We start from the raw sequence: 22329 nt of genomic DNA on the forward strand, positions 1-22329 counted from the left end.
TTTTTCGGTCCTGCCTTTGTTTTTCTTAGTTTATCCTAACTTTTTTTTAACAAAACTCTTGTCCTGCCTTTTTCAAATTACATTCTAGTAAAAATCAAATGTTAGCCACCTTATGTTAATGTCTGACGCTGTTTCAAAGTTCCCAGTCATTTTGCATTTATGTTTGTATCCTCAGCTGGCGAATTCCTCTTTACTGGAAAATGCATCTTTGAACTGCTGGTTTAATATTAATATACTGCCTTTCAAGTTTGTATGATCTTGTATCAAGCCAATATCAATGATTACATTTTAAATACCGCGGGAAATCTAAGAACTCTTTTATGTGAAGGTAATATTGGTGTTGAGGGCAATTTCTAGCACATGACAAAAACAAACACACATGAATTTTGATACAACATTTGCAGATTTCTTCTAAACGGTAAAATATTTAAAATTATGAATAAAGAAATTAATATGAGGCAGGTGTTTATCTGTATATAGTACGCAGTCCGACGGGATACATGGTAAACAGATAAATAAATAACAATTTTCAGTCGGAAAAAATACTGATTTTTGCAAAATTAAAACCACTATAAATGATTTAAAATATTATTACTTATGCTATCATTTATCCGCTATAACACTGGAAGTATTTGACTGCACTTTTAAATAGCAGTCTACCAGTCATTATAAAAATCAACATAAAGTATATTAATTATTGTTTTTTATCAAGAACATCTGTATAACTTGTATTTCTTTTGATATGCAACCTAATTTTTGTTTGTGTTCTTTTTTAATTGTTCATGAACATTAATAATGTGTTAACTGTCGATATTTATAGTCTTTTTTTTCACAGGCACTTGTCTCAGAATTTTTCCCCCCAATATACCTTAATATAACATGTATATAAGATATAATTTAATATAACATATATAAGGTATAAAGGGAAAACAAATTCTGAGACAAGTGCCTGTGCTTTTCTTTCATCATATTTATGGTCTTTTCTCTCTTTGCTGTGATTACCAGTCACCCTAATATAATAAACATATTTACACTTTTGGTATTAATTTAGCTGAATCTTGCCTCCGAAAGACCTTAGATCTACCCCGAATGATAATCACCTTTTGATGTCAAGCAACAATCACTTTTAAGTTGTGACGTCAAATATTTTAAATTATGATGTCAAAGTTTACAGGAACCTATGTGATTTTACGTAATCGCGGACAAATTTGCATACAAGTGTAAATACGTCTATTATAATCAATTTAACTATTGTCAGTTTATTGTCTTAATTTTGTATGCCATAACCATTTAATGTAAATGTGTTTGTGCTAATAAATATTGTCTATTGTCTATAATTCAAAATATTTTTTATTGTTCAAATATCAAATGTACATTTAAACAAAGGGATTGGACAAAAGGCAGTGCCTATACAAATCCTTTCCCATACAAGATGGATTGAATAACATGCATGATAGTATATAATTTTCTGATAAGTTAATAGATCATACGTTGTTGTAGTGAGTCAGGGGATGAAATGAAAATATCAAATAAAATAAAATAAACAGTATAGTAGAGAAAAGTGGTGATTAACCAGGAAGACTCACTTGAAAAGTTATGACCCTGATAAATTTGCACAGCTTTTTCATTTATTTTTAACTGAAATAGTTTTTCAAATTTTAGTATGTTACATCTGTGCAAGAAAAAAGTATCCAAATATTGTGCTTGAAAATTTGCCAAAGAACTACACTGCAAGGTGTAATGAAATTCATCACCGATCTCGTTACAATGACATAAGTTACAATATCTAAGGTTTCGCTCAATCTTATTCCATCTACCAGTTTCGATGGGTAACTTATGGTTATCTCAACACCTCATTAACAGGTTGTATCCATTGTCACATTGGATGATATATCTCAGCACCTCATTAACAGGTTGGAGCCATTGTCACATTGGATGATATATATCTCAGCACCTCACCAACAGGTTGTAGCCATTGTCACATTGGAAGATATATCTCAGCACCTCATTAACAGGTTGGAGCCATTGTCACATTGGATGATATATCTCAGCGTCTCATTAACAGGTGGAGCCATTGTCACGTTGGATGATATACATGTATCTCAGCACCTCATTAACAGATTGGAGCCATTGTCACATTGGATGATATATCTCAGCACCTCATTAACAGGTTGGAGCCATTGTCACATTGGATGACATATCTCAGCACCTCATTAACAGGTGGAGCCATTGTCACATTGGATGATATATCTAAGCACATTGTCACATTGGATGATTTATCTCAGCACCTCATTCACAGGTTGTAGCCATTGTCATATTGGATGATATATCTCAGCACCTCATTAACAGGTTGGAGCCATTGTCACATTGGATGTTATATATATATCTCAGCATCTCATTAACAGGTTGTAGCCATTGTCACATTGGATGATATATCTCAGCATCTCATAAACAGGTTGGACCCATTGTCACATTGGATGATATATCTGAGCACCTCATTAACAGGTGGAGTCATTGTCACATTGGATGATACATCTAAGCACATTGTCACATTGGATGATTTATCTCAGCACCTCATTAACAGGTTGGAGCCATTGTCACATTGGATGATATATCTCAGCACCTCATTAACAGGTTGTAGCCATTGTCACATTGGATGATATATCTCAGCACCTCATTAACAGGTTGTAGCTATTGTCACATTGGATGATATATCTCAGCACCTCATTAACAGGTTGTAGCCATTGTCACATTGGATGTTATATCTCAGCATCTCATTAACAGGTTGTAGCTATTGTCACATTGGATGATATATCTAAGCACCTCATTAACAGGTTGTAGCCATTGTCACATTGGATGATATATCTCAGCATCTCATTAACAGGTTGTAGCTATTGTCACATTGGATGATATATCTCAGCACCTCATTAACAGGTGGAGCCATTGTCACATTGGATGATACATCTAAGCACATTGTCACATTGGATGATTTATCTCAGCACCTCATTAACAGGTTGTAGCTATTGTCACATTGGATGATATATCTCAGCACCTCATTAACAGGTTGTAGCCATTGTCACATTGGATGGTATTTCTCAGCACCTCATTAACAGGTTGTAGCTATTGTCACATTGGATGATATATCTCAGCACCTCATTAACAGGTTGTAGCCATTGTCACATTGGATGGTATATCTCAGCATCTAATTAACAGGTTGTAGCTATTGTCACATTGGATGATATATCTCAGCACCTCATTAACAGGTTGTAGCCATTGTCACATTGGATGGTATATCTCAGCACCTCATTAACAGGTTGTAGCTATTGTCACATTGGATGATATATCTCAGCACCTCATTAACAGGTTGTAGCCATTGTCACATTGGATGGTATATCTCAGCATCTTATTAACAGGTTGTAGCTATTGTCACATTGGATGATATATCTAAGCACCTCATTAACAGGTTGTAGCCATTGTCACATTGGATGATATATCTCAGCATCTCATTAACAGGTTGTAGCTATTGTCACATTGGATGATATATCTCAGCACCTCATTAACAGGTGGAGCCATTGTCACATTGGATGATACATCTAAGCACATTGTCACATTGGATGATTTATCTCAGCACCTCATTAACAGGTTGTAGCTATTGTCACATTGGATGATATATCTCAGCACCTCATTAACAGGTTGTAGCCATTGTCACATTGGATGGTATATCTCAGCACCTCATTAACAGGTTGTAGCTATTGTCACATTGGATGATATATCTCAGCACCTCATTAACAGGTTGTAGCCATTGTCACATTGGATGGTATATCTCAGCATCTCATTAACAGGTTGTAGCTATTGTCACATTGGATGATATATCTCAGCACCTCATTAACAGGTTGTAGCCATTGTCACATTGGATGATATATCTCAGCACCTCATTAACAGGTTGTAGCCATTGTCACATTGGATGATATATCTCAGCATCTCATTAACAGGTTGTAGCTATTGTCACATTGGATGGTATATCTCAGCATCTCATTAACAGGTTGTAGCCATTGTCACATTGGATGATATATCTCAGCACCTCATTAACAGGTTGTAGCCATTGTCACATTGGATGATATATCTCAGCACCTCATTAACAGGTTGTAGCCATTGTCACATTGGATGATATATCTCAGCACCTCATTAACAGGTTGTAGCCATTGTCACATTGGATGATATATCTCAGCATCTCATTAACAGGTTGTAGCTATTGTCACATTGGATGGTATATCTCAGCATCTCATTAACAGGTTGTAGCCATTGTCACATTGGATGATATATCTCAGCACCTCATTAACAGGTTGTAGCTATTGTCACATTGGATGATATATCTCAGCACCTCATTAACAGGTTGTAGCCATTGTCACATTGGATGAGTCTTACTAATTCAACTAATTGTTATGACATTGACAAATTATATTGACAGGAACTTTCCACAAATTGACCTCAGATGCTGCAAAATAATGATATTTTTTATGAGGTTTTTTTTTTACATGCAATATATTAGTCTGTCACATAGAAATTTTGTAGTGAAAATTAGGGATTCTTTTTTTACCTAGTACTGAGTATTACATACTTTATGTATGTGTAACAAGATCAGCCCTTGTATTATCCCTTTTGTCTTTCTAGAGATTTAGATGTATATTTTTGGCATGTTGTGGTCATTTGTAACACATGACCACAGAAGTATGCATTGATTTAGTGTTATTAGTGTATACATGTACTTTAAAAACATAGGCACATTAAAATCAAAATCATATTATTATTTGATTTATCAATTCGTTTTTTCTTACAGGTTTGACATAATGAGAAATTAAAATGGGATCAGACTTGAGAAATTGGGTGAGTTAATGCCCTAAATTATACAGAAAACTGATACTATGTATGAATCATTTGATATGTTTGTGGTATATAAAATATAACTAAAACAATTTGAAAATTAATCATTAATATGACAGCAACCTAGAAACAAAGGTTTGGAACATAAACATCTGTGAATTCTTTGAAGAACAAACAGTAATGATGCCATATGAATATGAGAGTTGGTAATGCTTTAAACCTGATCTTTAATATCCGTGGTTATGGTTTACTGACAAGTTATGGTTAAGTCAATCTGATGCAATCCAAACCTGTGACAATTAAGTGATTTACCCTAACAATTCAAGTCTTATGAAAGAAACAAGCAAAAATGATCGCCAATATCAAAAGAAAAGTATATGTGTTATACTAATCATACTTTATATGCCTGTCCCAAGCAAGGAGACTATATTCCAGTGGTTGTTGGTTGTAACTATCTCCCATATTGATTTTTGTTGTATGAGTATTCAGTAAATCAGGCCATTGGCTTTCTTCTTTGAATTGATTCATATTTTGTCATGTCAGGGTTTTTTGTAGCTTACTTTACATATGAGTTTGATTTATGTATGAAAAAAGAAGATGTGGTATAATTGCCAATGAGTGTATATGACTACACTTATAAGCCATAAGACTCAAAAGTAATTGAAGAATTTGAATTTGATTTTTTTATCTACAGTTGTTTGATTGGTAAACCATACCACACCTCCTTTGTATAAGGCTAGAGTAGTGTTTATCTATTGTTTGATTGGTAACGGTAAACCATACCACACCTCCTTTGTATAAGGCTAGAGTAGTGTTTATCTATTGTTTGATTGGTAACGGTAAACCATACCACACCTCCTTTGTATAAGGCTAGAGTAGTGTTTATCTATTGTTTGATTGGTAACGGTAAACCATACCACACCTCCTTTGTATAAGGCTAGAGTAGTGTTTATCTATTGTTTGATTGGTAACGGTAAACCATACCACACCTCCTTTGTATAAGGCTAGAGTAGTGTTTATCTATTGTTTGATTGGTAACGGTAAACCATACCACACCTCCTTTGTATAAGGCTAGAGTAGTGTTTATCTATTGTTTGATTGGTAACGGTAAACCATACCACACCTCCTTTGTATAAGGCTAGAGTAGTGTTTATCTATTGTTTGATTGGTAACGGTAAACCATACCACACCTCCTTTGTATAAGGCTAGAGTAGTGTTTATCTATTGTTTGATTGGTAACGGTAAACCATACCACACCTCCTTTGTATAAGGCTAGAGTAGTGTTTATCTATTGTTTGATTGGTAACGGTAAACCATACCACACCTCCTTTGTATAAGGCTAGAGTAGTGTTTATCTATTGTTTGATTGGTAACGGTAAACCATACCACACCTCCTTTGTATAAGGCTAGAGTAGTGTTTATCTATTGTTTGATTGGTAACGGTAAACCATACCACACCTCCTTTGTATAAGGCTAGAGTAGTGCTTATCTATATTAAAACGCTGAATTAAGTTTTTGTATAAAAATATCAAGAACTCGAGAAGTTGAAATTACTTCATCACTCCTATAACATTTTTGTAAATATTGAATGTTTGATACATTTTAATTATGTATTGTATTTAATATAATGTTTGTTGCTTTTTCAGATTGGATTTTTCTTACTAGGATCAATCAATAATTTACCATATGTGATAGTGACATCAGCAGCCAATACTATTGCAGATAGGTAGGCTAACTGTACTATTTTCCAAAATCAAAAATTATATTACAGAATTATCACATTTGAATTTTTTTATGTCGGTAAAGATGGGATGAGGCCTTATGTGCCGACAGGAACTAGGGGATGAGTGAAAGATAAAAATCATCTTATATCTCATCATCTGTAGTAATCATTCCTACAACAGGTCTTTTTGCCTTCAAATGGTAAAGCTAAATTTTAACCTGGCTTAAAAGTGGTACTTTAGCAAATTTACATTTCAGTAAGCAGATCCATGTATATGTTGAATATGATATACATAATTATTATTGTATTATGTATTAAAGTGTTTCATAAGTTTTCCATCATTTTATTGGCACACAGTAAACACATGATGCCGCATTTTTGCGCCTGTCCCAAGTCAGGAGTCTCTGGCCTTTGTTAGTCTTGTATTATTTTAACTTTTAGTTTCTTGTGTACAATTTGGAGTTAGTATGGTGTTCATTATCACTGAACTAGTATATATTTGTTTAGAGGCCAGCTGAAGGACGCCCCTGAGTGGGAAATTTTCTCGTTGCATTGAAGACTTGTTGGTGACCTTCTGCTGTTGTCTGCTTTATGGTCGGGTTGTTGTCTCTTTGGCACATTCCCCATTTCCATTCTCAATTTTTCATGATGTTTTTTTTTATTGGCACACAGTAAACACATGATGTTTTAAAGTCTTAGAAATAACTTTTAGAACCAAGAAATTGGTTATTATTTGGTTTTAGAATTAAGATGTTGTAAGAAATTTATGTTTCTTTTGTAGGACTACTAAAATATTGACAGTATGGATATTTTGAGTTTCCCAGACTTTTATGCCACATATAAAAATGTGTTTCATTCAATACTTAACCCCAATAAAACTACAAGGAGGCATTCAATTCTTCATTAATTCCCAGACTACAATATTGATATGTTTATTTTACAGTTTTGATCAAAGAAATAATGTTGGTGTTGTTTTCTTTGCCAATGTGGCCTTGTCTGTCATAGTCAAAAGTAAGTAGTGAATAATTATGATAAAAAAAAATACAACTTCTCTAAAAATCAGAATTATATCAGCATTTTTTTTTTTTAGAATACAAACATATTAAATAGTTTTTTGCCTCACTTTTTTGCAATGAAAGAAATTCGGTTAAGTTCATATACAAAATTAAATGCACAATATTAAATTCAAAATGTATTTTGTGAGTTTAAGATGCTTCATGAAGCTGTAGTTGTTTTTTTTTTTTAAATTTCCCAGAATGCTTTAAACAATTCATATTTAGTCAGCCTAATAAATATATTCTATAAAAGGTCTGTACTTATTTGTGACCTAACTTTGATATTATTAGAATGGTTAAGGTAACTTGTCTGTTTTTTTTTTTTTTTATTAACAGCAACTTATTGATGATGTTGATGTATAAGGAAAGGTTAATTGATTTATATAAGAGCACTACTCTTGTTTATTAATCCCAATTTTTGTTGCTATACATAACAAACTCATTTTATAGAATATATTTACACTGCAAAGGTCTTTATTTGACCTTGAACTAAGATCAGTCCATATACTAATAAAGACATAAAAAGTAAGAGAAGAGACATTCCTTTGTGTCCACATTATTTTTATTTTCCAGGTGTGAATGGATTTTTTCTGCTAAAAGTACCCTATGGACTTAGGATTGTAGCCAATGCCATACTAATGCTGATAGGTAAGAACGAAAAGGGAAAATAGCTGCTTTGAATATGTATATCATTCAATATTTCCTGTAAGGGCTGTTCCAGAAAATACTATGTCCCCTCAGGGGACAACACTTTTTTTATTAACCCCCATCACCCTCAACAATAAGAATAAATAAGAACAACACTCTGACAGATTTTAAGAATGAGTTTTTATACGACCGCAAAATTTGAAAAAATTTTCGTCGTATATTGCTATCACGTTGGCGTCGTCGTCGTCGTCGTCGTCCGGCGTCCGAATACTTTTAGTTTTCGCACTCTAACTTTAGTAAAAGTGAATGGAAATCTATGAAATTTTAACACAAGGTTTATGACCACAAAAGGAAGGTTGGTATTGATTTTGGGAGTTTTGGTCCTAACATTTTAGGAATTAGGGGCCAAAAAGGGCCCAAATAAGCATTTTCTTGGTTTTCGCACTATAACTTTAGTTTAAGTTAATAGAAATCTATGAAATTTTGACACAAGGTTTATGACCACAAAAGAACAGTTGGGATTGATTTTGGGAGTTTAGGTTTCAACAGTGTAGGAATTAGGGGCCAAAAAAGGGCCCAAATAAGCATTATTCTTGGTTTTCGCACAATAACTTTAGTTTAAGTAAATAGAAATCAATGAAATTTAAACACAATATTAATGACTACAAAAGGAAGGTTGGTATTAATTTTGGGAGTTTAGGTCCCAACAGTTTAGGAATTAGGGGCCAAAAAGGGACCCAAATAAGCATTTTTCTTGGTTTTCGCACCATAACGTTAGTATAAGTAAATAGAAATCTATGAAATTTAAACACAAGGTTTATGACCATAAAAGGAAGGTTGGTATTGATTTTGGGAGTTTTGGTCCCAACAGAATAAGGGGCCCAAAGGGTCCAAAATTAAACTTTGTTTGATTTCATCAAAATTGAATAATTGGGGTTCTTTGATATGCCGAATCTAACTGTCATGACTGTGTATGTAGATTCTTAACTTTTGGTCCCGTTTTCAAATTGGTCTACATTAAGGTCCAAAGGGTCCAAAATTAAACTTAGTTTGATTTTGACAAAAAATGAATCAGTTAGGTTCTTTGATATGCTGAATCTAAAAATGTACTTAGATTCTTGATTATTGGCCCAGTTTTCAAGTTGGTCCAAATCGGGGTCCAAAATTAAACTTTGTTTGATTTCATCAAAAATTGAATAAATGGGGTTCTTTGATATACCAAATCTAACTGTGTATGTAGATTCTTCATTTTTAGTCCTGTTTTCAAATTGGTCTACACTAAAGTCCAAAGGGTCCAAAATTAAACTTAGTCTGATTTCAACAAAAATTGAAATCTTGGGGTTCTTTGATATGCTGAATCCAAAAATGTACTTAGATTTTTTATTATGGGCCCAGTTTTCAAGTTGGTCCAAATCAGGATCTAAAATTATTATATTAAGTATTGTGCAATAGCAAGTCTTTTCAATTGCACAGTATTGCGCAATGGCAAGAAATATCTAATTGCACAATATTGTGAAATAGCAAATTTTTTTTTAATTAGAGTTATCTTTCTTTGTCCAGAATAGTAAGCAAGAAATATCTAATTGCAAAATATTGTGCAATAGCAAGATTTTTTTTTAATTGGAGTTATCTTTCTTTGTCCAGAATCAACTTAAATCTTTGTTATATACAATATACAATGTATATTCACTTTTTACTACCAACTGATAAATTATAATAAATAACATTCAGTGATAACAAGCAGTTTTTTTTACATCTTAATATTTTATGATGTATTTAAATGAGTAGTTATTGTTGCAAACTCCATTAGAAATTTTAATTGAGATTAGTTTTGGAATAAGGGAAAGGGGGATGTGATTAAAAAAATTGGGTTCAATTTTTCTCATTTGAAATTTCATAAATAAAAAAGAATTTCTTCAAACATTTTTATGCCCCACCTACGATAGTAGAGGGGCATTATGTTTTCTGGTCTGGGCGTCCGTCCGTCTGTCCGTTCGTTCGTCCGTCCATTCGTCCGTCCATCTGTCCCGCTTCAGGTTAAAGTTTTTGGTCAAGGTAGTTTTTGATGAAGTTTAAGTCCAATCGACTTCAAACTTAGTACACATGTCCTGTATGATATGATCTTTCTAATTTTAATGCCAAATTAGAGTTTTTACCCCAATTTCACGGTCCACTGAACATGGAAAATGATAGTGTGAGTGGGGCATTCCTGTACTGAGGACACATTCTTGTTTTGAGAGGATTAATATTCAACAGCATAGTGAATTGTTCTAAGAGAGAAAAAAAATTTTAAGTTCATTAGAACACATTCATTCTGTGTCAGAAACCTATGCTGTGTCAACTATTTAATCACAATCCAAATTTAGAGCTGAATCCAGCTTGAATGTTGTGTCCATACTTGCCCCAACCGTTCAGGGTTCAACCTCTGCGGTCGTATAAAGCTACGCCCTGCGGAGCATCTGGTCTGAATTGTTTAAGTTTTCAATCCGTTGAAAAAATAATATTTGATATTTTTTCGCTCTTTAATGCATCTTCAAGATTTGAAAATTCTGTGTTCAATGTATATTGTGTCTGTTACTGTTTCTACTAAATACATTGTTTGTTTTCTACATGAAAATATGTAAAATTCTAAGACGATTTTGGAATGTATGTTCTTCTCATTTTACCCATATCACTTATTCTAGGACAAAATGTACATGCTTTGTTATATCACAAATTACTCTTTCGTTTGCCATTAAATTATGGGTTATCATATATGGATAGATGAATGTTGAATGTCAAAATGAATGCATATTCAGGACAAAGGTTATTATAAACTGTATGCTTATAAAGGGTACTCAAAGCTGTTGTGATTGATGAATACTGTTTTATATCTTTAACAGGATTATTTGGTGTGGCCTTTGCCTTTAATTTCTGGTTTGCAATTGTATGCATTGTAAGTATATGTGACAGGACTGCTTCCATTCATTTGTAGATACTGAGCCATAAGTGGTTGAGTTAAGGAAGTTCTTCTTTAGCTCAGTCTGTTAACACACTGCCTTGTAATACATTGGTCCCTGGTTTGAGCCTGGCTCAGGAGCCAAGCAATTTTGTTATAAAAATCAGGCTTCCTGGTTACATATATATGCAACAAGTAAAGTGAAAAAAATATAAATAAGTAATGGAAGAAGTTTTCTAGATATTGGCAAACAATGAATTTTATCATTTTAACAAAGTATTCTTTTCATATTCACTAGCAGAGTTATTTAGAGAGGGATAAATTGTGAAAATGTACAGGAATGTGAATTTTAATGCTGTTTAGAATAATAAATAACACACTTCAATTAATATAGATAAATCATAAAAATTTTCAGACATAAAAGAATAAGAACAAAATATAAAAAATTTCAGACCATTGTTTTACAATCTAATTAAAAACCAATCTCTCATCGCTACCTTTTTCTGATATGTCGCGTGGGAGATCTAACGAAACCGGCTTTGAGGTCACATGTGAGTGAACTAAAAGTTATGAATTTATAATCATATGCAAATGAGTTGACGACCTATTAATAAGCCAATCAAAAAAGTATGAATTATTTTGACTGACGATTTCGTCGTAAATAAAATGAGTTACATCCCTTTACCTTATGTTAAACTTTCAAGATTGTGGAAGACTCAATTTCATTGGTTGAAAAAGACACACCTACGAGGTCACTCACATGTGACCTCAAAGCGGGTTTCGTTAGATCTCCCACGTGACATATCAGAAACAGGAGCGATGAGAGATCGGTTTTTAATTAGATTGATTGTTTAAGTTCGTATGATTAGCCATTTAAAATTCCTGAGCATCAATATAAAATACACTTAGTTTGATTTTCTATTAACTATTGCAGGTTTTTGTTGGTGCAAGTGCTGCCTTCGGAGAAAAGTAAGTTATTGCATGATACATTAAACAGATTATTAAAAAAACCAAAAAAAAACCAAGTGATCTGGTTTAAAACATTCTTGATATAACAGATTCGTATGATATCAAAAGTTTTCTACAGTATTCTTTCAAAACTGTAAATTTGATCTTCCATCAGGATGACCATTGTATTAGAAAAGATTGTGTATGGTAATAATGTGAAGAAACTATGTAAGAATTAAGACAGGTTACTCCATGTGAATTTTATAGGAGTATTAAAAGACATTTTGTTCATACAATCAAGCTATGACTAAATTCAAATATTTAACACTGGAGTATTGTAATGTTTGGAAAATGAAAGTCAATGTAGACAAGACTAAAATCATGATTTTGTGCAGTGGTAGACAACCTGTTAATCTTAAATTTAGTTTTGGTAACTCTGATTTAGAAATTGTTAATGAGTTTAATTATCTTGGGATTTATTTTTCTAAAAATGGCTCATTTAAAGCAAATAAGAAGCATCTCGCAGAAAAGGCTATGAGAGCGATGTATGACATGTATGAAGTTAACAAAAAGGGGAGAAAGCATGGCTTATCAATAAGCTGTCAATTAGATTTATTTGATAAATTGGTTAAACCTACTTTATGGCTGTGAACTTTGGGGATTTGGAAATAATTATGATATATTAGAAGTGGTTCATTTGAAATTTTGTAAACTTCTTCTGCATCTTAAATCTTCTACCCGGAATTGTGTTATATATGGAGAATTTGGACGTTATCCTATTAGTTTAGATATTAAGGTTCACATGATTTCATACTGGGCGAAACTGATTTTTAGCAAACCCAGTAAATTATCAGCAATTGCATACAAATTAATGTATAGTTTATCTCAGGGATGAAATGTTTAGAATCTATCCTTAATGAAACTGGTTTAACTTATGTATGGTTAACTTAAACTTGGTTAAAATTTGGTTAAAGACTGTAGTTGGAACATCTCTCCAAGATCAATTTAAACAAACATGGTACTCAGATATTCAAACGAACTCGAAAACATTAAATTACCGCCTTTTTAAGGACCTTTTTTCGGACCTTTTTTCGGATTCGAAAAAGTATTTAGACATTTTGGAACCTCTTGATATTTATACTTTATGTCAATTTAGACTCATTAACCATCGATTACCTATAGAAAGTGGAAGATGGAAAAAAATTCAGAGAGATAAAAGAATATGCGGACTATGTGATCTAAAAGATCTTGGAGATGAATTCCACTATGTAATGAAGTGTAAATTTATGACTATAGAAAGACAAAAGTATATTAATAAACAGTATATTAATTATCCAAACATAATTAAATTTAAGGATGTAATGAATATGACAAAACAATCATATTTAAAAAAGCTATGTACATTTATAAGGCATATTAATTCATGTGTTTGATCTCCTGGCTAAATTCAACTTAGATTTGTAAATAGTGTACATATTATGTTTTCTTTAATTAATTTATAACTGTGCTATTTATTACATGTACTGTACAAATACTGAATACTTTACTGAGTATATATTTGTTTAATGTTTCTTATTTACATTCTGTTTGTTCTGTTTTCAGTGTAGCTCTAGGATATCTGAGATTATTTCCCAGTAAATTTGTCAATGCTTGGTCTAGTGGAACCGGTATGGCAGGGGTGCTTGGATCAACTATATACATTATATTTGGTAAGTTTCTTATTTTTTATGCTCTAAAACTTGGTAATTTCAAAAGGGTAAACTTGTTTTGTGTTGTTTAAAACTGCTGCTTTTGCTCAGATTTTTGTAACTTCACAGAATAATTGTGCTTCTTGTCAAGGTAAGCATCTCCTGCCTTGTTCGCTTAATTATTCAGAAATCAGTAATGAAGGTAATCTTTTCATGGTTTAAATCAAATCTGTGCTACCAAGCAACTTATGTTTTTCCTTCCAATTTTTTATTTATAATTTGTACAGGTTGTGCTGTTTGTGCAGGAAAGACAACCCATTAATAGAGGTTTCACATGCATTTTTTAATTGATGTTTTGTAAGGGTTGTGTGTGCTGTTGGTGCAGGGGACACAACACAGCAATTTTAGTTTTTCATCAATTTTTAATTTATAATTCGTATAGGTTGTGCTGTTGGTGCAGGAGGAGACAATACAGCCAAGTTAAAAAATTTAACAAAGTAAGTCTTGTCAAGTCCCATGTATTTTAGTCAAAGGAATATAAATATCCTGGCATATATATAAACTTAGCTATCTTTATACTTTGTATTACAATAGGACAAAAATCTTGTGTTTTTTTATAATCAATATATGAATTCATAAAAAAGAATTAATAAGCCTTTTTGACCGGCACATTTCCACAAATACCAGAACAAAACAGGTAAATATAATTTCTAATTAGTCCATTCTTCATATTACATTTAGAAGGGTTCCCATTTCCCCCATTTTATGAGATAGGTGAATTTATAATACCATTTACTGAATAAAAAATGAATTTAATCTGAGAGATTTGTTTATGAGAGTAAATTTCCTCTATAAAGTGAAAATTACTTATTACAAGCAATATATCAATGAAGGATTTTCAAATAATGGTTTACTTTTACAAATTGTGACTTGGAAGAAGAGTTGTCTCATTGGCACTCATACCACATCTTCTTATATCTCTCTACACCATCTTTTTTCCTTAATCACAACTAAAAGCAAAACAAATGAGTTCATAATCTTTTAGTGTCAAAGTAGACAAACAGTTGCTCTCTATCCACATCTGATTAAAATATGCTTGTATTCAATGTTCTTTAACAGGTATGCCTTTCTATTGACCTCCCCAGTTGTGGTTGTTTACTTGCTAGCCTATTTCTGGATAATACAGATACCTCCAGAAAGTTTAAGTCTTACCAAAGACGACAGTGATATACAGAAGGAAAAACAACGGCTGTTAGATAATGAAGATGGAGAATTAGATGAAATATCAGGTACTTTATCTTTAAACATTGATATTTTTGCCTTATCTAGCACCAATACAAGGTTAAATGTTTCATTTAAAAAAAAAAAAGAATTGAACTGTTCTCAAGTAAAGCATCAATGTCATATCTACCAAAATCAAAAATAAATTCATTAATAGACAATTAAATAGTAAAAGGCGCATGTGTATACACTGTACGAGTAAAAGGATGAAGGATGTATAAATATTTGGGTATTTTGTGTCTTTAGTGTCAGTTTGGACACTTACATTATTATGATTATACTCTAAACTTAGTTAATAAAATAATAAAAGTGAAGGAATACATGAAGTGAAGACCCATTGGTGGCCTTTGGCTGTTTTCTGCTCTTTGGTCAGGTTGAGAATTGTAAAAGTTGTAAAAGCAGGAATTCATGAGATCATAAATTCCATTACAGAATCAGTAGAACCTGTTGAAGAATCAGCTCTAAAAAGAATATTGAGATGTTTTAAACTGGTGTCATGGGTATCATTAAACGTAAGTAAAAAAGACCACAAGAAATACTAGTGGCAGATTTTACACTATTTTGATTAATTAATACTGTATTAATTTAATAAATTAGAATCATCCATTGCACTGCACAATTTCTTTTTTGAGTCTTTATAAAAAAAAAAATCTTGTAGGAATTGCATAATTACCATATTTTGTGAAAATAAGCATCAATGAATTAAAACAGAACTCTCATCTTGGATTTAATTTTGATTGGAATGCCATTGACAAAATTCAGTGGACACATTTAGAAAACTCAATTTTCTTTCTTTTTATTGGTCAATATATAAAAGGGTCCTAGAGATATATATAATGGATTTTGTTCTCTCATAGATCTTGTTGTATGTAGGACTTAGAGTCAGTATGCCTTGACAGGATGCCATTGGATATGGTACAGCACTAAGCTGTCTCTGTTTGTCCACTCTTTACCATGTTTCTCTGGCATTAAAAAGTAACTTATAATTTTGTTGTTATCATAACATTGACGTTTGGAAACTTACTGAATCCTTATTTTTTAAATCTTTTCTTTGATCTTTTTGTGTGATAATTTTCCATCTCAAGCTACTCTACTCAGAATGCCTTTTCTTAGTCCATCAGTGAGAATCCCGTGTTGTCAACGCTCAACATCATTGTCATTGCCAAAGAAAATAGTGAAAAACAGGGTTTCCTTTTGATGAGATGATGTAGGCGAGATAATCCCTTCTATTTTCAAAATAGTAGATAATCTCCTTTTAATTTACTACTGATACTGTCATTGGCATTAATCCATGAGAAATCAATGAAAATTGCAAGCTTACAATAATTTGTATAAAAATAAGAAGATAGGGTTTCAGTGCCAATGAGACAACTCTCCACTAGAAACCAAATGACCCAAAATTTAACAAATTTAGGTCACTGCATGGCCTTCAACAATGAGTAAAATTCACCTGCCATAGAAATCTATAAAAGGCCCAAAAATGACAATTTAAACAGAAAACTAGTATCATGATTTTTGTACAAACAATCAAAGAAAAGAAAATATGATACACAGCAACAACTGACAACCATTGAATTACAGGCTCTTAACTGGATGTTACAGTATCACAGTATCATTATGTAGATTTATGTAGGAAACATTTATAAATTGTTTAAATATTGTTTATGTTGACAGTTAGCTGCTGTTTACATGTTTGAGTATGTTGCACAAGGAAGTGCAGCTAAAGTGAGACCAAAGTCTGAATACAATAAAGGATGTCCTGAATTATATGCCAGCCTATCATTATGTTATCAGGTAAAGTTAGACCAGTCTGAATGCAATAAAGGATGTCCTGAATTATATGCCAGCCTGTCATTATGTTATCAGGTAAAGTTAGACCAGTCTGAATGCAATAAAGGATGTCCTGAATTATATACCAGCCTGTCATTGTGTTATCAGGTAAAGTTAGACCAGTCTGAATGCAATAAAGGATGTCCTGAATTATATGCCAGCCTGTCATTGTGTTATCAGGTAAAGTTAAACCAAAGTCTGAATGCAATAAAGGATGTCCTGAATTATATGCCAGCCTGTCATTGTGTTATCAGGTAAAGTTAAACCAAAGTCTGAATGCAATAAAGGATGTCCTGAATTATATGCCAGCCTGTCATTATGTTATCAGGTAAAGTTAGACCAGTCTGAATGCAATAAAGGATGTCCTGAATTATATACCAGCCTGTCATTGTGTTATCAGGTAAAGTTAGACCAGTCTGAATGCAATAAAGGATGTCCTGAATTATATGCCAGCCTGTCATTGTGTTATCAGGTAAAGTTAAACCAAAGTCTGAATGCAATAAAGGATGTCCTGAATTATATGCCAGCCTGTCATTGTGTTATCAGGTAAAGTTAGACCAAAGTCTGAATACAATAAAGGATGTCCTGAATTATATACCAGCCTGTCATTGTGTTATCAGGTAAAGTTAGACCAGTCTGAATGCAATAAAGGATGTCCTGAATTATATGCCAGCCTGTCATTGTGTTATCAGGTAAAGTTAAACCAAAGTCTGAATGCAATAAAGGATGTCCTGAATTATATGCCAGCCTGTCATTGTGTTATCAGGTAAAGTTAAACCAAAGTCTGAATACAATAAAGGATGTCCTGAATTATATACCAGCCTGTCATTGTGTTATCAGGTAAAGTTAAACCAAAGTCTGAATGCAATAAAGGATGTCCTGAATTATATGCCAGCCTATCATTATGTTATCAGGTAAAGTTAGACCAGTCTGAATGCAATAAAGGATGTCCTGAATTATATACCAGCCTGTCATTGTGTTATCAGGTAAAGTTAGACCAGTCTGAATGCAATAAAGGATGTCCTGAATTATATGCCAGCCTGTCATTGTGTTATCAGGTAAAGTTAGACCAGTCTGAATGCAATAAAGGATGTCCTGAATTATATACCAGCCTGTCATTGTGTTATCAGGTAAAGTTAGACCAGTCTGAATGCAATAAAGGATGTCCTGAATTATATGCCAGCCTGTCATTGTGTTATCAGGTAAAGTTAAACCAAAGTCTGAATGCAATAAAGGATGTCCTGAATTATATGCCAGCCTGTCATTGTGTTATCAGGTAAAGTTAAACCAAAGTCTGAATACAATAAAGGATGTCCTGAATTATATGCCAGCCTGTCATTATGTTATCAGGTAAAGTTAGACCAGTCTGAATGCAATAAAGGATGTCCTGAATTATATACCAGCCTGTCATTATGTTATCAGGTAAAGTTAGACCAGTCTGAATGCAATAAAGGATGTCCTGAATTATATGCCAGCCTGTCATTATGTTATCAGGTAAAGTTAGACCAGTCTGAATGCAATAAAGGATGTCCTGAATTATATGCCAGCCTGTCATTATGTTATCAGGTAAAGTTAGACCAGTCTGAATGCAATAAAGGATGTCCTGAATTATATACCAGCCTGTCATTGTGTTATCAGGTAAAGTTAGACCAGTCTGAATGCAATAAAGGATGTCCTGAATTATATGCCAGCCTGTCATTATGTTGTCAGGTAATGTGTAATAACTTCACTTCTACAACCAACAATAAATACATTTAAGGACGAGTAGATTTTCCCATAGGCACAATAAGTTAAGTTGATTCAACCATCAGATACAGAAGACTTTAATTTTATTATAGATTTATGTAAGAGTTGCATTTTTATCCAGGAATCTTGTTAATTACTAATTCTTTGTTTATTTGGTTTTTTTCTGGGGGGGGGGGGGGGGGGGATATAATTCATGAGGATTGGATATTTCACTTTCAGCATAGCTTACTGTTGAATATTCATTTATACGATAACAATAATCCTGATTTATAAATTTCAATATATCATGTACAACACTTTATCAGTCAATGAATGTGCATGAACTATTTGCCACTGAACTTTAAGCAACCATTGACAATAATCAATCTTTAGCCTTACCATTCAGTAATATCCTGAACCAAGTTATCTTTTATGGAAATTCTCCTTACTTATGATTTTGATCGTCTCCCTTAAAATAGTTTATGACTTCTTTATCTTTTGTTGTAGGCAGGTGTATTTGTATCCAGATCATCAGTACAGTTATTTAAAATCAAAAGAATAGAAATTCTGTCTGTATTACAACTGATAAACATGGTAGTATGGCTGATAGATGTCCATGTAAGTTTCCAGTTCTATTAGAGGTTATATGTTTTAAAAAAAATGAATAAATACCAGGCAGTAATGATGAACTGGTTCTGTAAATTTGCAATTGATTTGTGTAACATTGTTTTCTTGTATAGATGATTCTTTAACTACATGAACCATAGGATTTACTGGGAGACTTGTGTAACTTATTCCATGTGGTTATATTAGGATTCAAACTGAAATACTGTGAAACCTTTAGACTATACAATTAGTAGTATGTTGACACTATGATAGTTGTCTTCAGCAGGCGTGGCAGCAGCTTTAGCGTTCATACAAGCAGCAAGTATGTTTGATAGCATTTACTTTCATTAGAAATACAGGACAGGCGAGACATTTTTGTGTGTCCACTTTAGTATCATTGATTTTGTTGTAAAAAAAAAGAATAAAACATGTATTTTTACAAAAAAAAAAAAAAAACACTTTTCTAACAGGTAACTATAAAAAAAAAAGAGTGGAATGATGTCCACTTTTAAAAATACTGTCTTTTATTGTCAACTTTAAACATCTTTATTATTTTTAATTTTCAGACAAAGTTTATACCTGTTTACCTATTACCTGCCTATATGATATATGTAGGTTTGTTAGGTGGTGCCTCCTATGTCAATATATTCTATCTCCTACTGAATGATGACAAATACCCAACCAATGACAGAGAGTTGTGTATCAACATTGCTGCTTTATTTATAACAGTTGGTAAGTATGAAGATAAGCGATATATTATTTAGTGCTACCTACCAATACATCACTGTTTTGAACACTTCAAAATGATGAAAAAAGGCTAAGAGTTATAGGGAAAGATGTATTTCACCTGGAATTTCTGCTGTAATTGTAAAAGTACAATGTTGACTATTGATAACTTTTATTTTTAAAATTGGGATTTCACTTCAGATGCTATTTATTCAAGTTTTGTAACATTTCAGGAAGATTTGACAAGTATGTCCATTATATCTAACTACATTATAATTCTTTTTGAAACTAAAATAATTATATAAACTAGTGTTTAACTTCTAAGTCTGCCTGCCATCCAAATATTTTCCATACAAAGTGTATGCACATTCTCAAAATATGTCAGTGTATTATGACATTTATGAATATATATTTTATTTCATTTTATCAGGAATAGTGTCAGGAACAGCTGTAGAAACCTTGTTATTCCAGACAGCATTGAAAAATGATTAGAGAAAAACTCAAGAGTAAAACATTCCATTTGTGTCAAATTCAGGGTTGTCAAATACTGTAAAATCAGAAATTATTGCAAGGTTTTTATTAATGAGAATAATGCAACTCTCACAATAATGGAACATTTGGATATCTAGCACATATATCTGTATGTTGCTTTTCCTAAAATCACAATTGTATAATTAACATTTTGGTTCATTCTTCAGCAATCACAATTATCAAACTGGCATTTTTGTACATTTTTAACAATAGCAATAATATTTGTACACAATAATTTCTGGATTTACAGTACATTTTTGATTTGAACCATGAGATTAATTGTTATGTACATGACAAAGTATTTTTATTTTTGTAATTTTTTATATTTTATTGAAAAATTGTGCAATATTGTTAATATATTAAAAATATGAAGCAAAAACACATCTGTTATTTAGAATTAACTATACTTATTTCTGATTGACCATTTATGTTTGGTATTGCTGGTTGGTTTAAATATGTTGTTATTTGAATTTGAGTTATTTTTCTTGGCAGCAATGTTTAATTGTTAAAGATGTAAATGGTTGATTTTCTTATTTGAAAAAAGTCTGATAAGAGATCAGTACTATCTTGTAGTGATGAAAAAAGCAAAGCTTAAAGAAATTAAGATAGTTCAGAAAACAAACTTTTCTAAAGCTATCAGTCATTATAGCACTGATTTAAAAAAAAAGTTCAATATTGGGACAAAAGGGAAATAACTCATGCAAAAATTGTGCCAATCAGAAACTTGCCATTGTTCATTTTAAGTATTTGAATGAGGCTATCACAAAGAAGCTATATTATATATGTCATTTTTTGCAATGTTATTATAGAATTCTTTATGTAATTTAGAACTGACTTAGCCTAAGAGATGAGACATTTACCACTTGTGTAACACAGGATATGATTTTAAATGTTACACTTGGGAGTAAAAAAATATATATATTTCACTATAAAAGGAGCAGGACCTGCAGACCCTTGCTGAACATGTGTGTCATGCAATTGTTTATGATACTAAGTTGCTCAATCATCAGTATTCCATGTTATATTTTGTTATCATTGTCAACATTTTAAACCTCACTTATGCTCAGTATAAAGATATTGAAAAAAATGTCTATCCCTGTAAAATGAGCATAAAGCATGACATATAAGAAATATTTCTTAATTTAGACTCAATCTCCACTGATAAATTGCACTTATTACATTATTGTATATGTAGAATAGTATTGAGAAATGTTTGTTCTGGTTCTCTATTATCTTTCACTAAAGCACAATGTTATATACTGTGTTTTTTTTATTTCTATTTTGTATGTAAAATATGCTTGTTTTCCATGATAAGTTGCTTATTTTGTCACTCCACTATAGCAGGATGACATTGAATCCAACAAATTTTAAGAAGCCATATACTATTTGTAGTTCCTAGAAAAATGCAACGATAATGTCATACATATCCATTGTATTGTAAGTATTTGATAAACAAGAACTTGTTGAGCAATGAATCAGAAACTGTGTCACATGGTATAACATGAAGCCTGATTACAAATTTCAGGCAGCTATAATTTGAAGTTCCTAAGAAATATGCAACAGACAGATATACTGACAAGTAAAACTGTATACCCTGCTTCCTTCAGAGCAGTGATATTTAATTAACTCTAACTTGAAAATGAATTCAAATATGCATATTCGTGACAAAGTCTTTTTTTTCTTTTGAAATTTCAACTATTATGTGAGTTGGTGTATAGAATGATTGTAATGTGATATGTCCATCTGACT

The 22329-nt window shown here is 32.2% G+C and overlaps 1 protein-coding gene across 1 annotated transcript; it reads left to right on the forward strand.

Annotated features, from left to right (window-relative positions):
• The first annotated feature begins 328 nt into the window (after positions 1-328).
• LOC139480934 (battenin-like) lies at positions 329-21227 on the forward strand. The gene is made up of 15 exons (XM_071263914.1): positions 329-418; positions 4838-4884; positions 6528-6607; positions 7548-7615; positions 8233-8307; positions 11190-11242; positions 12180-12214; positions 13796-13902; positions 14324-14378; positions 15001-15170; positions 15595-15674; positions 16837-16956; positions 19225-19335; positions 19890-20055; positions 20480-21227. Exons 2-15 carry the CDS (start codon positions 4861-4863, stop codon positions 20539-20541), a joined length of 1206 nt encoding a protein of 401 aa, XP_071120015.1. The 5' UTR covers positions 329-418; positions 4838-4860; the 3' UTR covers positions 20542-21227.
• The last annotated feature ends 1102 nt before the right edge of the window (positions 21228-22329 follow it).

This window comes from Mytilus edulis, chromosome 7 (genome assembly GCF_963676685.1).
Source record: "Mytilus edulis chromosome 7, xbMytEdul2.2, whole genome shotgun sequence".
Classification (NCBI taxonomy): Eukaryota; Metazoa; Mollusca; class Bivalvia; order Mytilida; family Mytilidae; genus Mytilus; species Mytilus edulis.

Bases quoted from the DNA above. Each gene is read 5' to 3' on its own strand.
- LOC139480934 (XM_071263914.1), top strand. From the start codon at position 4,861: ATGGGATCAGACTTGAGAAATTGG. The intron at 6,608-7,547 runs GTAGGCTAACTG...TTTATTTTACAG, and splicing joins GCCAATACTATTGCAGATAG to TTTTGATCAAAGAAATAATG. The intron at 20,056-20,479 runs GTAAGTATGAAG...TCATTTTATCAG, and splicing joins TGCTTTATTTATAACAGTTG to GAATAGTGTCAGGAACAGCT.